The 16,166-nt window shown below is 36.1% G+C and overlaps 1 protein-coding gene across 1 annotated transcript in view; it reads left to right on the forward strand.

Annotated features, from left to right (window-relative positions):
* Nucleotides 1-16,166, forward strand: part of ARID2 (AT-rich interaction domain 2) — a 106,314-nt gene that overhangs the window by 47,569 nt on the left and 42,579 nt on the right. Inside the window, exons 4-5 of the mRNA XM_049813624.1 lie at nucleotides 13,760-13,893; nucleotides 14,795-15,013. Coding sequence (XP_049669581.1) covers nucleotides 13,760-13,893; nucleotides 14,795-15,013 — 353 coding nt within the window. The remainder of the gene's footprint in view (nucleotides 1-13,759; nucleotides 13,894-14,794; nucleotides 15,014-16,166) is intronic.

A 16,166-nucleotide genomic window follows, 5' to 3' on the forward strand; every position in this document is an offset into this window, starting at 1 on the left:
CAGAGGCCATCTGTGTAGCATTCAGTGTTTCTCTGGCTATATCTATATTAGTGAATTAAGTGTGCCTGAGGCTAATTGACACAAAATGGCTCATGTCCATACTCCTAGCCCCAAAACAGGGTAGCTATATCCAAATTTGCTTCTGGGAATGGCCCCCTAGCTTCTGAACAGTGCCTTTAAATTGCTTGAAAGAATGCTAATTGGCCTGGACAGAAACTGTTTCAGGCCCTTTTCTAACAATGTGGTAGTACGGGCAGTTCATTCCCATGCATGGGAATGCTCACGGCAGTGTTGATTTTACTAGTATAGATGTGTAGCCTTTACAACTTCAGACAGCTAAATCGATAGGTTACCTCTTTATCATCATCTCTAAATTTGTACTTAGCTGCATTCTCAGAATACACTGGGATACTTTAAGCCCTATAACTGCATATTGTTAAGTGATCAAAAGATGTAAAATTAGTCATTATTATTTTAGTTTTAGTCTGGATATGTTTGTGTTTATTTAAAACATACAGATATTTTTAAGTTGAATATATTTATGAAGGCCAGATTGCATTCCTTCTTAAAAACTAATTTCTAGTGAGAACTTGAGATAAAGAAGGGACTTGCTCCCAAGGCAGCTTTTTCCTCTCCATGTAGAACTTAAAGAGTTTATGTTCCCATTGTGCAGAATCCCAGCAGGATCCTCTTACTCAGATTTTTTTTTTTTTTTATTCCATTCTCACTTTTTTCATGAAAATTTGATCCACGTGGTAAAGTGTTCAAGAATTAATTAATTTTCATGTTTTTGTTTGATTTACCACATAAATAGGGCCATGTAAACTAATACATTTGCTTTGATTATGTGGTCGAAGTGTGGAATACAGATTAGCAGAGAAATTGTAAATAGATTTAATTGCAGGAGAAGACTGATTCATAAGATGAAGGCAGAGAAGCGCAACTGTTAAAATTGCCAATTCTGTGCAGAATCTAATGATGAAATTACAGTTACATGAGGTGAAAAAATGGCGTAGCAATGTATTTTTAATAAAGACTTGTAGACTTAGTAAATTTAAGAAACAGCCTACAAGCATTAGATATTACCAAATTCTATTTTTTTTTTTTTATTCTGTGTTTTATGCTTGTATTTAGTAACTGCTGAACAAGGCTGAAAGAAGGATTGTGGAAATGGTTACTGTGGTGTCTGGAGCAATTGCCGAAATCTAGAAAACCTATTTCTAGACTGCTGTTTTCATGAGATTTAAATCTACAATTACTATTCTCTGGTATAATATCCTTCTAATTACGAGGCTTCCTACAGGAACCTTATGGGCCCTTCTTGTCAAAGTTGTGCTAGAATGTAGCAAAGAGTGTGCATTAATAATAGGCCAGGGATAAAGGACCATTTTTGAACAATTAAGATAGTACTTTACCTGTGCAGAGTCTGGACTTTGAAGCCTCATTCTAGAAGCTGCTGTGTTTTGTGTGAAGTGTTTGAATAACATGCATAAGCAACATTTCTGTTGGTGTAGTTATAATGAAATATGCAAATATGAGATATTATAAATTTTTTAGTGTTTTAAGTCCCGAGAGTAATTTTGTCTTTTCACTGCAGTCTGAAAAATGTGTAATATTCCTAAATTTCAGAAACATGCAAGATAAGTATTTGCAGTTGAAAAGAAGTATGCAAGTCTTTGCAGATGAGACAGATTCCAGTTTAGCAAAGTGGTTTGAGTGTGTAATTGTAATCATAAGTATGTGGTGTGAGACCATTCGCATATTGTGATATTATGCTAGATTATGCCTTTATAGGAGAAATTTATTCTGTATAGCCAACACAATGTGAGTGACTATTACCTTCTGTAATACTGTAGATATCTGTGTTATATATAATGATTTGAGAGAAACTCAAAGAACTGGAAATTCCTGGTAGGATAAGTTCTTTTCAGGGCATTATTGCTGTGTGAATAACTTTTGTGTAACAGCTAGCAGGCAGAAAATTAAGGAATTTACTTCTCGCATACAAAAAAAACCCCGGTCTAGTTTTTCTAAAAACATTAATGAAGTCCTTGAAAGTGCACAAGGGAATGGTTCTTAGTTTTGTTGTGCAAATACCAGCCTTCTCTATTTACATATTTGGTAATGGAATTGTAAACTAAAGACAACATGGAATCACCTTCTTAATTGTAGGTACTACAAGGCCGGTTTGCATCCTGAACTTGGGGAAAAAGCTAAGACTGAATTGCCATAGAATTTTTCTCTGTGGTGAGAACAACTGTTCAGTCAGTGCACTGACAGAATGTTGTATCTTTCTTTCTCCTTTTTTTGGCATTAAGTGGGGGAAAAAAAAAGAAACAAAAGCAAAAATCTTTAATTTAGGTTTCATAGTAGTTAAATAATAATAAGTGGGCAAATGAATCTATACCTGTTTATAATGCATATAGTTTTCTTCATATAGTTAATTATGTATTTGTTGTCTATATAGCTTTATAGAGTCAGTAGGTCTTCCAGCCAATTTAACAACTACTTGTGTTCACCATTCTGAAAGTTACACAACTTTGTACGCAATATACATTAAATGTCTACACATGTATTTGCATTACAATGTCTTTATGTATGCAGTTGCTTCTCTCAAGAAATACTTGTGGAACACTTGGTTGTTGTCGTGGTTTAACCCCAGCCAGCAATTAAGCACCATGCAGCTGCTTGCTCACTTCTCCCCCACCCAGTGGGATGGGGGAGAGAATTGGGGAGAAAAAAAAGTAAAGCTCGTGGGTTGAGATAAAAACAGTTTAATAGGATAGAAAGGAAGAGAATAAATATTAATAATAACAACAACAATAATAGATAATAAAAAGACAGTGATAATAAAAGAATTGTAACGTACAAAACAAGTGATGCACAATGCAATTGCTCATCACTCGCCGACGGATGCCCAGTCAGTTCCCGAGCAGCGATCCCCTCCTGGCCCAACTCCCCCCAGTTTCTATACTGGGCATGACGTCACATGGTATGGAATACCCCTTTGGCCAGTTTGGGTCAGGTGTCCTGGCTGTGTCCCCTCCCAAGTTCTTGTGCCCCTCCAGCCTTCTTGCTGGCTGGGCATGAGAAGCTGAAAAATCCTTGACTTTGTTGTTGCTAAGCAGTGTTTATACTGAAAACATCAGTGTGTTATCAACATTATTCTCAAACCAAAACATAACACTATACCAGCTACTAGAAGGAAGGTTAACTCTATCTCAGCCAAAACCAGGACAGTTTAATCTGTGGTGATCAAAGCCCATAATATATTTAATGTACTTTTTGCTTGTTTCTAATCTTATGAGCGACTACTAGATTTTTAGCTTTAATATTTGGCAAAATACGAGCCACTATTTTTAATGGAAGTCCCCAGCTTTAAAACATGCTTCAAGTTATCACACTGTGTAGGAATGATAACTTTGTGTTCTGAATTTTGTTAAAATAAATATGTGTTCTTTTATGTATATATTAAAAAAATATTTCCTCTTTAAATACACTTATAAGATAAACATGTTGGTTGTCATCAAAACACCATGCAGTGCTAGGATGTATTTGTGAAAGAATGCATGTTTACAAGTGATTTTTTTAGTATTTACTTTGACACTTGACTTAGTGACCTAAATAGTGTTCACTGAACACAAGTTTTTACATTCTGTGCAGACTCACAGACATGACAAGACATGCTGCGTATAACTAACGCTATGTAGGAAGCTGTATTTAGTTAAAAGTATTATTATTACTGTATGACAATGCATCTTACAGAGTAGAGACGTATCACTACCAGCTCTGCAGTGGCTACAGGAACACTGACAACTGTTGTAGAGCCCTTCATAATGTGGTGGGTGGCATTTGGGATTTCAGTGGCTGCCTGAAACTAGATGGCTGGCGTGGGTGATAGTATGTTATTGTGAATTGCTTTGGGCAAGCCGCACAATGCTTGGTTACAATTTCCTGCACGTGCCTACCGTGCTTTCTAACGTGGTACCATTTATGTTAGTGCATCTTGGCCATTCAGGTACTCTTGTGTTCAGGCACTGTGGGGAAAGTCAGGTGGTACTGTAGACTGTATCTCAAAATAGAGAAACTTTGTGTTTTTTCTAGAATTTGCGAGCATGTTATGAAGATAGCAAAAAATCTGCAGGATTCTGATGTTCTGTTTGAAGAGCTGAACGCAGACTGCTGTAATACTTGACCGACTTGATGAGCTGTCATCCTAGATGGCAACAGAATGACTATGATATTAGTAAGATGAATACATCTGGGAATTGCCTTTGTTGAAAAGTTAATTCCCAGATACAGAGTGGAGAAGTAATACTATTAATAATGGTACAGCTCAGATATTCCTGGATGTGAAGCCCATCAGATCTAATGAAACAGCTGCTGAAGCAGTAAGAGGTGATGCTGGTTTTGAATTGTTTTTGGCAAGCAGTGAGAATGCAGTAGAAGCGTTAGTCCTGGAAAATAACTGTGGACTGCAGCTGTGGATCACAAGTGGATTCAGTTTAAATTAAATTTAAAAATAAATGAAAACAAGCCTCTAAGTGAAATATCTTAATTTCAAAAGAGCAGGTGTTAATGCATTTTGGTGTCAGTTACAGCCTAGTAGACCAGAATTTAGTTGCTTAACTGTGTCAAGGCTTTTTGTCAACTGGGCCCACTGCTTTTGCTGTGTGGAAACTTTCCCATGCAGTCCTTCTGATGGATTTGGCCACAGGATTTAAGAAGAGTTAGAGGAAAGTTAAAGGAATGTAGAAGTAGGAGGAGGACTAAATTTGCTTTCAGCTACTATTTTGGCTAACAAATCTTCATGGTGAATGAAACTTTTGCCTTTTATTTTAGGACTTTTTATTCCCTCTCCCCTCCTTCTGTAATAACACAGAGTTCCTCTTAACTTAGAGATGGTCAAAATACCTGTTTTCTTCTCCTGTTCTCATTTACACAGTGTATTTATCCAGAATCTGTTGGAGTTCCTGGTAGTGCAGTTCTTCAGAGGCTTGTGTTGTCAGCCCTCAGCCACCCCAGTTTTTTGAAGCTGTGCTCCAGCATACACACTTTAGTTGGCTGGCATATGTCTTCTATTATTTTCCTTCTAAACTGGAGCATTATTAGTGTGAAAGCATAAAACAGTTTCTTAATTTCTTTCCTCTTGGTGTTCTCATAGATATTAAGAATGTATTTTCAGTGACTTTAGAATGATTTTTTTTTTTTTTACTTAGAAGCATTGCATTTTTTTCTTGTTGTAATGTCTAACAAAGTGAAACTTTCAGTATTGCTAATGCTCATGAATTTTACACTTCTTTTTCTAACGCTGAATAATATATCTTGCCTTAACAAATACTCAGTACTTTGTGAAGGCATGTATATGATTTTTTTCTGTTTACAAAGGCTTCTTGGTAGGTTAAGAATTTTTTAACCAAGTTTCAAGCAAACCACAAATTGAACCATCTACTGCGTAGTCTCATGTAACCTGTGTTTACAAAATGTTATTAATCCTAGTTTATATGTGGATCTGTGCAAAGGTTTTAGATGAAGTTTTATCTGCACAGGGCCTTCTGAGTTTGCTCACAATTCTCCTAACATGTAACAGGATGATGTCAGGGTAGGGGCTGGAGTTGCAGAGTCCCTGGTATGGTGCCTGTGGTCAGATGGGGCTGCGGGGGAACTGACTCCGGACAGGCCAGCCCAGGCGGGAGGACAGTGTTCTGCAGCCACGTAGTGGAGCACCAGGCCAGAGGTTTGAAAAGCACAACTGATGGAGTTCCCTACTCATCTGGCAAGCTGGCCAGGTACGGAGTTAAGAGTCTTGATTTGTCAGCCTGTCTTACTAGGGGGTCACAGTAAGCCAGAAATCAAACAAGTACTGCCGAGGGTCATATGTGGAGCGTTTCACTGGGTGTTTTATATGTGAGATACTCAGTTTCTGAGTTAGACAACATGAAGATGGAAAACACACAAACATTGTTTTGAAGGATTCAGCTGCAAGCATCAGTTCTGACAATAATATGATGTAAGCGTTGAATTGGAATGCATCGTGCCCTCGGCGCCAAGGGAGAAAGCCCTGAAGAGATTGCCGATGGCGCTGGCGAAACACTCTGATACGAAATCAAGTTAGAGGCAGCTTGTTGGTGTATGCTAGAAGTTTGAGCAGAGCCTTGAAGCGGTTTGTTGAGTTTCATATTTCCAGGAACTAGTTAGGTTAACTCTTGGGACAGGGGCTTTGTAAGCAAACATCTATGAGATGAGTAAATGAGTTAGATCATTACTTGGGGCAGCTGCAGCAGCAGCTTCGTTAAGTTCTAGGCAGGAGTTTCATTCCAGAGTGTGGCACCAGTCTCTGCTGTGTGCAGTAGCAGCAGGCGAGTCGAGCATAAGCGCTTTGTCCCTGCTGAGAAACAGCCTTCTCTGTGATTAAAATACTGCCTGCTATTAGGATTCATAAATGGATTTTCAAGTAACTGTAAGAGGCATAGATTCATTATATAGGACTATAATGGATTGTCTGATAAAGATGTTAGCTTTTTAAAAAGGTTGCAGCTTTTGATTGGCACCACAAGTTAACGAGTTGTCCCTTGTTAAGAAGTTAGGTGTACAACTGGGTAAACCACACCTGAGTGCAAGTACCAGCGTGTTGCGTGTATTGGGGAGGAATGTTACTGGAAGTCTGAGAGGGTTTTTTTTTGTTTTGGTTTGGTTTTTTTAAGTTCAAAATCTTACAATAATAGGTAGCTCTTACATGTTGTTTCCCCCTGCTGCCTCCAATATTTTTAGTTACTTTTATTGTTTTACCCAAGCATGGACCCCTGTTCTGAAAATTTTCTAGTTGGCATAGCGTTGCCACCATGGAATTCCTTAGTCTTTCAGATCAGGGTAACAGTCATGTCAAATTAGGTGCAAAGAGACAGTATGCAACGATTCTCACTTAGGGTGACACAAACTGGAATATGGAGTAGTGGGAAATCCTTATTGCAATAAGGATTTTGTCTCGTGATTATTTAGGATGTTGTTGTTGATGAGATTGCAGATAGGGAGAGGGGATGCAAGAGAATGAGCAGGAAGAGCATGTCTGTCTTGCTTCGTAACAGAAGATGTTCAAGCTAACAGAATTGGTGCAAGTTCATGTTGTCAATCCCTTGCTAATAATGCTGCCAAAAAGACAGTTCCAAGAAAGATCGGGTGGAGAGCTCTGGTAGGAATGGTACCTGCTTGTCCTTCAGTCTAATACAAAGGTAAGGAATTGGGAGTTGGACTGTGGTGGTTGATGCTGCATCACTGTTTTGCCAGGCACTGGCTTGATATATGTATTTGGCAAATCTACTGTGTCCCGGTATAGGGAGCCAAAATACCCAAATAAACCAGATATTTTATACCAATACACAAAACAGGCTGACAGATGCTAAGAGAGTATGTGGTGTACTCTAAATTTTTAATCTGAGACCATCATAATCTGAAAGTCTAGATGCTTTTTTATTCAAATTCTCCACTTTCATGAGAAGCAGATTCAGAAGGTAGCAGAAATGTCCCCCAAACCTTAGCTTGAGAGTGGCGGTGTACTGTAAGCACATTCAGGGCTCCTGTTGATAGTAAATTCTGCATGCCACTAGCTGTGTCTAGTGTAGACTTACTTTCATTGGTATTTTCCCCCCAAATATCTGAAAAACAAGCCTGAAACTAACTTGACTGAATAAAAACCTGTGTTGTTATTTAAATAAGTATTTTTAATGGACAAAAATATTAGCTATTTTCACGGAACTTATTTTCTCATGGAACTGAATGAAACAAAATGACTTATTGAAGTTCTGTCACAGGAACAGAATGTGTAATATGTCAGTTTGATTTTCAAAGGGGTATTATCTTTTGATTTCCAACTCAAGGGATCCTTAAAAGAAGCAAGTTTTCAGGAAGCATTGAAATCACTTGCCATTCAAAAAGTAGCCAGACTTCACATGTCTCTGGTTGCCCATGTATTTTCCCTTATTTCAGTACTTTGCATATCCTGTAGTTCTAGCTATTCACCAGGTATGTGCATGTGTTTGGGTTTTTTTTTTTTGTTTGCTTATTTGTTTGTTTGGGTTTTTTGTTGTTGTTGTGTTGGTGTTAAGGTTTTGTTTGTTTGGGTTTTTTTCTTTCATTTTTTGGTTTTGTGGTGGTTTTTTTTTTCCTGCGGGTGGTGTTCCGTGTTTTTGGGGGTTTTTTTGTTTGTTTGTTTGGCTGGTTTTTCTTTAATTCAGCCTCTCAGAATAGAGGTGCGATCCAAGCTGAAAGGAGGGAGTGGATGTAAATTGCCACTGGGTTTCATTGCATTTCAGTTTCTTGAATATTTTGGATCGTGTGTGCACTGGGCTATCACCAGTTCAAGATGCCATGCTAACAGTGTGGAGTGCCTTTCAATGTTATGTACAGAAGGCAGTTTCCCTCATTACTCCGTTCTCACCAAGGCTTCAGCATAGTAGTTAGGTTTTTTCCTCAGATGACTTTGAAACTTTTATATCCCGTATACATTGCTTGTTTCATTAGTAGTTTTGTTCTGGTCCTTCATTTAGTTAGTTGAGTTCTTTTTTGTACATATTAGCTGCATCTTTCTCTTTCAGGGCCTAATTTCAGTTGTCATTGAAATTAAAAGAGAAGATTGGAAGATTGAGACCTGTATTGTTGATGTATACCGCCTGTGACTTTGCTAAATTAAGGAAGCATTCTGAATTCCTAAAAACCTTTTTCTGTGATCAAAGTATGCATTTCTAGTTTATAGCTACAGATCTAAGTTGTTTTGAAGCATGAGATTAGCCTTTTGTAACTATCTGATTATGAGCTTTTGCACAACTGTTTTTCAGTAATAGAAAAACTCTGTTTTATTATTCTTAAATTTCTTGTATCTTTAGACCAAGACCTGTCTTTATGATAACTATTCTCCTCTTTGCATAGTAGCTGTATGCCAGACTGGTAAGATTAGAATTTAAGACTAGTAAAGCTCATTTACAAGCTAATTTACAAAGCTTCTTCTCGACGCTAAAATTCCAGGTCATGCATTCTCTCTGCAGGAAACAAAAGGAGGTTTGGAGGATTGAGGTCTGTACAACTGTCTGTAAACAGTCGGTGCTTATGTAGCATAAAGGAATCATAGTAAAGCAGTCTAATATGATCTGGTTATTATGGTTGAAATTCAGTAATACAGTGCTGTTAAACTTGATAGCAATAGTGAAGCGTCCTCCCTCTAAACGAGCAGTATCTTAAAAGTAATAAGTGTATGTGTTAGAGGTGTAGAAGGTCGTTCTATTTGCTATGGGGCTTTTTTCATTTGTTTGTTTTGTTGTTTGGTTTTTTCCTCAGCAAAACTTGGGGTGAAATAGGAAAGAGGGAGTGCTCTTTGAAGAAGTGGAACTTCGGTAAATTGAATAACAACAAAAAGAACTGAGAATTTAAGAAAGTAAAGTTGGTATTTGCTTTGGCATAGGGAACAATTAGATCATCACTTAAGGTTGATTTGAATACTGGTTTCCTATTAAATATTTAGTAAGACATTTGTGAGAACTTTGTGAGAGTTGTCAACGCTGAAAAAGATTACAACTGTTGTAATTTGCAAAGGTCTTTTAATTCATACATAAAATTTTTCTTCCCTCCTGCCCCCATTTTCTTAATCAAACCAAGTGGAAAACAATGTAATTATTTGGGTTTGGAGAGGGAAGAAGGAAAGTAGATTTTGAAATTTCAGGGTTTCTGTGTTTGGCAGAACTGTTTTAACACATTTTAATAAAGTAGGTATTAACAGAGGAGCACATCTATGGTATTCATATTGTTCAGCTCTGCTGGGACATGGCTTTAATAAAAAGCATAAGGTTCAGTATTTGTATTTTAAAGTATGAAACAACATGGATTATTTTATGATACATAAGACTTTTTTTTAAATGCTTAAATAGCTATTCATTCTTGGTAGAATGGACAAGTTCAGAAAAAGATGGTAATAGATTTGCAAACTGTATTTTAGGTACTATGTGTATTTCTGTATAGAGATTTTTACTTCATCTTATAAATATTCTTGTGAAATCTTATATTCAGTAATGGAGGTGTTTTATGCTAAGCTTAAGCTTTGACTCAGACCAACAAATACGAGGAAAGTAGATAGAGCCACACTGCTGCTGAAGTCCCATTAGACAAGCTAAGGCAGCATAGCTTCTGCCAGTGTAGAAATCGCACATGTGCAGCATCATCTTGCCATCCTCAGCTGTGTACACCTGCTGTTTCCCCTACATCAGCTCTAGTATTCATCTGACCAGTATTCAGTTTGAAAAATCAGTGGAAAGCCAACCTAGAATCCTCTTTGTTTGCTAAATGAGCTCTCTGAAGAGTGAGAGACTGGATGGTCAGAAGTATGGAAGGTCAAGCTGTCTCTGACCTGCTCCTTTAGGTCTTGATCACAAATGCACATATATTTAGGCTCTGTTTAAATAGGTTTGGCTTACCTGATTAATTGATTTTATTAATCTGATTCAGGACTTTGCGAAGGCCATATCTTTTCCTCAACATGTCTTTTCCTCAATTTCAACGTCTTTTGATGATCTCATCGGACTACAAAGCAAAGCGTATACTTGTGCATGTGTAGGAAAGATCAGTTTTAGATTTTTAGGTTTCCTTGTCACTTGATATCAGAAGTGAGACTAGTTTTGTGAAATCATCTTTTCAACATTGATCACCTCAATTACAGTACAAACTCATTCAAACCACGATGACAGTGATGATGACAGATTCAGTGATTTACTGAACTGGTTGAAAGACAACAAACAAATGCTGGTAGCAGACAGAAGACTAGACTTTTGCAGTGAGCAGTAGTGTTTTTAACTGAAAGTATTTTAATTGTTCCCATGGTTCATTTTGCACCAGGGTAAATTGGAAATATTGTGGCACTGCATACTACTAGACTTTCACCCAGTTCAGGATCTTGCACAACTCTGTTCTTTCTCAGTATTTTAGAAGCCACTACTAAGTTTCTTTTAAAATACCAATCACTAATGCGTACAGGTGGGAATTTAGCCTGACAGAGTACATAAGCCACTGGTACCTTTTCAGTTTGTAGTCACTACAATATTTTCTGGGTTCAGAGTGGTCAGAATAGGGAAGAGATGCTGGTCAGTACATAGGTGTACGTAGTTCCAAACAGTGAGTCTTAAATAAATGCTGCTGCCACTGGAAGAATAAAATACTTTCTAGATTATTTAAACCCATGGATTTCTAGCTTTCACAATTGGAGGTGGGTGTTTTATTCCAGTAAACCTTGTTTTTAAGCTGTGTTAGGCTATCTGCATGACTATTTTGAGAAACCAGTACAGATACGCTTTAGAATGCGTGGAGTCATGGGACTCATAAGACTGCATGGTACATTATTCACCAGGCATTCATTTTTTGATTATACACTTGGATGTTTGGCTATGTTACTACAGCCTCATGCTTTTTAAAATCTTTTTATCAGTTTTATTCCACGGTGTCTGTATTTGTCTTTTAAATTGCTTAACCCCCTACTATATTTAATATTAATCTCCCATGCAGAGCTTGAGCATGGTTCTAAAGTGAGCTCTAACATGCTCTCCAGTATGTACAACCCCCCTAAAAACCCCTGTACTTGTTTTTTTTTGTTTTTTTTTTTTTTAAGTTATCCTAAAATGTTTAATAAGTTCTCAAGTAAATGCTAATACAGAAAATGGAAATGGTCACATCTTATCGTTTTGTGTGTGTGTGATTGCCATATTCAGCAAGGTAACGTTCATTTATGGAGTGCTTAACAATTCATTGATATTGGAAGGAAATGATTTTTAAAAAATAAAGCTTGAATAGCTGAAAGCAGATAATAAAGCAGAATAAAGCTATGGTATTACTTCCCTGATATAGTGCAAGAAGGAAATAAAAGAATAAAACAGTTGTATAAATACTTAGGTCAGGCTCTTTAAATGACCATTTCAATGCAACAAAAAATAAATTCTTTAGAAGAGAGGTGTACTATTCTATTTTTAGTTTTCCCTCTTGGAGTAGTGTCTTTGCTCATATGCTGAGAATCACCTTTTGTCATATAGAAACTATGGTTTGTATTTGGTTTTGATCTTTGGATATAAGATGTAAGGTAAAGGAAAGAAATAGGATAAAAGGCTAAGGAAAATGTAGTGGAAGAGAAAAATTAGGATTTAGATTAAAAAACCTGTGGGTAGGAGAGTGGGTTATGAGTTTTAAAAAGTTATAAACAATTTTGTAAGATTTTACTTTTTTGCAGATTTTAAATTGGAACCTAATTTGCATAAATGAGGATTTTTAGTTTAAAGATAAAAACCAACCATATTTAAATGTAATTTTTAGTCTGTTAAAATCCCTAAACGCAAATGATAGTGCAGGGAAGATTTTTGCTGACTCCTTAATTCAGGCAAGAGTCTACGTAATAAGAAGGGCACTATAGCAGTGGTTCACATAACATATATAGTACTTGGAATATCCGAAGTGCTAGTCAGACACAAATCATAGTTGCATGTGATACAGTACACCATGATATGCCTTATTAACTCTGAAATTTTTTCTTTTCTTCTGGAATGTACCAGTTTCTTACCAAAAAAAAAAGTATTTGCTAACATTTTAAAGGGATTGTTATGTCACTGATACCTCATTTCATGAAAAAATTACTAATTTAATGCATGTGAAATATTCACCAGAGGTCAATGAGAATACTGTTTTCTTAGAATCTTTCTGATTCACCATGAGTTAATGACTTCAGTGTCTACTGACAAAAATTATACCAAAAGCTTGTATTTTTTTCTCATATATTAAATATTTTTAGCATATACAAAGAGTAAGATAAGTGTTTTAAATGATTTCCCGATTATACAACGTTATTATTATGATTTAATTGACTTGAATTGTCAGTTTTCAGCACAACGAAAGTTTGTAAATTTAGGTAGCTTTGTGATCTTGACATAATTTCATGAAGGGTTTTGCAGCTACATGTCAGTGTGAAGTCAAGGCTACAGTTAGCCTTTCGAGTTGACATTATATATTGGACTGCAGAAAGTTCTGAAAGTTAAGGTTTTTAATGCTAAATTAGCTGTTAATTGATATAATTAATTTACCAAGCTGTTTGACTGTTTACTTTTGGTATATATAACTTGTGTGCTTGCAGTCCATTCTGTGTACGGTATATCAGCATTTTTTTTTCTTAAGGGGTTCAGAGGTATTTCCAATAATCATTAGCTGCAGCCATGGCTCAGAACTGCTGATCCTGAATTGTTGCCCTCCGTATCCCTGAATTCTCTTGTGTAATTGCTAGGGCTTGGTATACTGTTTCTTTTTAGGTCAGGCAAAAAGAAATAAGTGTTTTTCTGGACTTGACCTCAGTATGTGTATTGGTAATCTGCATAGATTAATTTTTATGATGCTTCTACCTGCAGAGTTGGATGGCAAAAGCAAAAACTGATTTTGGTAAAATGGACTTAGTCACAAGAGGGCTCAACAGATTGCAATTTAGGTAGGGATTGTTGTTGAGAAATGTGAAGAAATTTAATATCTAAATCCATAATTCCACATAACTGCATTTTCTGTATCACCTAGTGTCAGTGTGACTCACATTTATGTTTTATACCACTTTGACTATTGTATCCAGTAAATCTCCATGTTTGTATAGTTTATTTTCTTTGGCAGTTCAGCTCTTGGGGGATGAAGGATTTAGTTGTGCTACATATATTCAAAACCCTTTTTTTTCTTTTCTTTTTTTTTTTTTTTCCCTAAATTTCAGTTATCTAGAAAAGTATGAAAAAGTCCATCATTTTGGGGAGGAGGATGATGAGGTACAACCAGGCAATCCAAAGCCACAACTTCCTATTGGTGCAATTCCAACTTCCTATAACTACCAGCAACACAGTGTGTCAGGTAAATTTTTAAGGAAAAAGTGCTATTTTTTTCCATACATATACATATATATGTGTGTGTGTGCGTGCGTGTGTGTATTTTGACAGGGTACGGAAATAAATGTGTAGATAAATTTACAGTATTTTTAAAACCATCAAATCTGTAGGTCACTCAAATTGCTAATTTAATAGACTCAAAAACCTTTCCACAGTTAACCAAAACTAAATAAGAAAAGCTGTTTCTCTTCTTTACAAATGTTTTTCTTTCTAATTAGCAGGGCTAAATAGTTGTCTTGAAAAAATATACCTTGAAAATTCACAGATTGTGTTTCTGTCACATCAGTCATTTCTCTACAGAGCCAAATACCTGAATTGAGTGTACGATTAATTAAGCTTTAAAATCTGAAGGATAAAGCACATGCGTAAGGAGCCAGAATCAACACCATTGTAATTTAGAGAACAAAGTATCAGTCTTGAACCAATAAACAAATCGGAAGCTGGTGGACTCTGTGGAATAGATGTGTAATTCGTTGTGTAGAAAGCGACTCCAAATTGTATTACATACAATTCTATACTGCTTTAATTAAAGTTTGCATTTTCAAAGCTTTTGTTTGGGAGAACATACTGCAGTATTGCATTCTGGAGATGAGGAAGGAATTAATATCTAACTAGAAAGGTACACAGCTAAGTAGAATGTGTTCAGCATTTTGGCCAAAGACTAATGGAAAAAAATAAATTGAATACTGTAAAAACTTGTTAAACCCCAAAATACCTTATTACTAAACTTTTTAAAAAGTTATCATTCGTAATAATGTTGCTTAATGTATCATCTGAATATTAATTAGTTTAGCTGTGAAAACGTTGGTTTATGTTTGGTTTTTTGGTTTTTCTTTTGTTTTTTTTTGTTTTTTTTTCTTATTTAGATTACCTTCGTCAAAGCTATGGGCTGTCTATGGACTTAAACTCACCAAATGACTATAATAAATTGGTGCTTTCACTGTTATCTGGACTCCCAAATGAAGTGGACTTTGCAATTAATGTATGTACTCTTCTTTCAAATGAAAGCAAACATGTTATGCAGCTTGAAAAGGACCCTAAAATCATCACTTTACTGCTTGCAAATGCTGGGGTGTTTGATGACAGTAAGTATATAACAACATTTTTGCAACAGAAAGAGTCAATAGCTGTTGTAGCATCTTTCACAACTGTTGATAATGAAAATGTTTATAATTCATTGCACTGTAGTATACTTGCATCTAGTTTTTCTTTTTACCTTGTCTACAGTTAATTTTTATCAGACATCACAAATGCCTTTTAAGTTAGGTAATTTAAAACAGTGTTGTTTAACAGTTTAGTAAAATGTAAGAATTAGTTTTTCAGTGATAAATTGTTCAAGATGCTCAAATTTACAGCATTGAATCTCCATCTGGTTGTAGTGTATTACTGCTTTCTTCTGAATTCATAGGACCATGCTGAGTTTTCATAATTCTTTTCTAGTAGCAGTCACAAATCTAAAAATTAAAAAAGGGCAGTCTGCAAACAGTGACCCACTAAGATTTTTATGCTGATACTTCACTATACATTCAAGTGTAGTGACATTCAGAATACAAAACTCAAGGGGTAAAAATCTTAATCTGAGTTTCAGAATTACTTAATGTGTTAGCACATAAATTTTAAGAGAGAGACTCTTTCACCAAAATACTTCAGTATGTGAAATAAATTCTTTGGACTTGTTCAGTGTGACCTCCATGGCAAATTGTTCCTTGTTAATTTCTTGTTTGTTTTTCTGTCAAGAAGAGGGGAAAAAAACAAGTTAACCCAAACCATCCTAAAATCATAACAGCATAGCTCCTGTCTCATGGTGGTGAGGATGAAGTATTTACTGATTTTTATGTACTGATTTTTTTTATATACTGAATTTCAGAAATTACCACCATAAGAAACTGCTCAAATGAGCTTTTTCAGCTAAGTATATTTAAGTCTGCTAGCATAGATGATCATATCTGTTTGGGTATAAATCTACGTTGCATGTGTAAACACAAACATAGTATGGTATGTCAGAGATTCTGCTTTAAAATTCTGGGGAAGAATCAGTCTCGGACATTGTATACTGTTTGGTGGGTTTTTTTAATCATTAGTATTTCTATATAATGATTTGTACCACCACCACCCCCACCCCCCCCCATTTCATTAGCGTTCTCCAGCTTTTCTCTTTAAGTTTTTGATTTGTATCCATGCCCTTCAGGTATGGTTAGATCTTGTCATTTAGTGTCTGCATCTAGCCCAGTCATAAGA

This window comes from Accipiter gentilis, chromosome 11 (assembly GCF_929443795.1).
Source record: "Accipiter gentilis chromosome 11, bAccGen1.1, whole genome shotgun sequence".
Lineage (NCBI taxonomy): Eukaryota > Metazoa > Chordata > Aves > Accipitriformes > Accipitridae > Astur > Astur gentilis.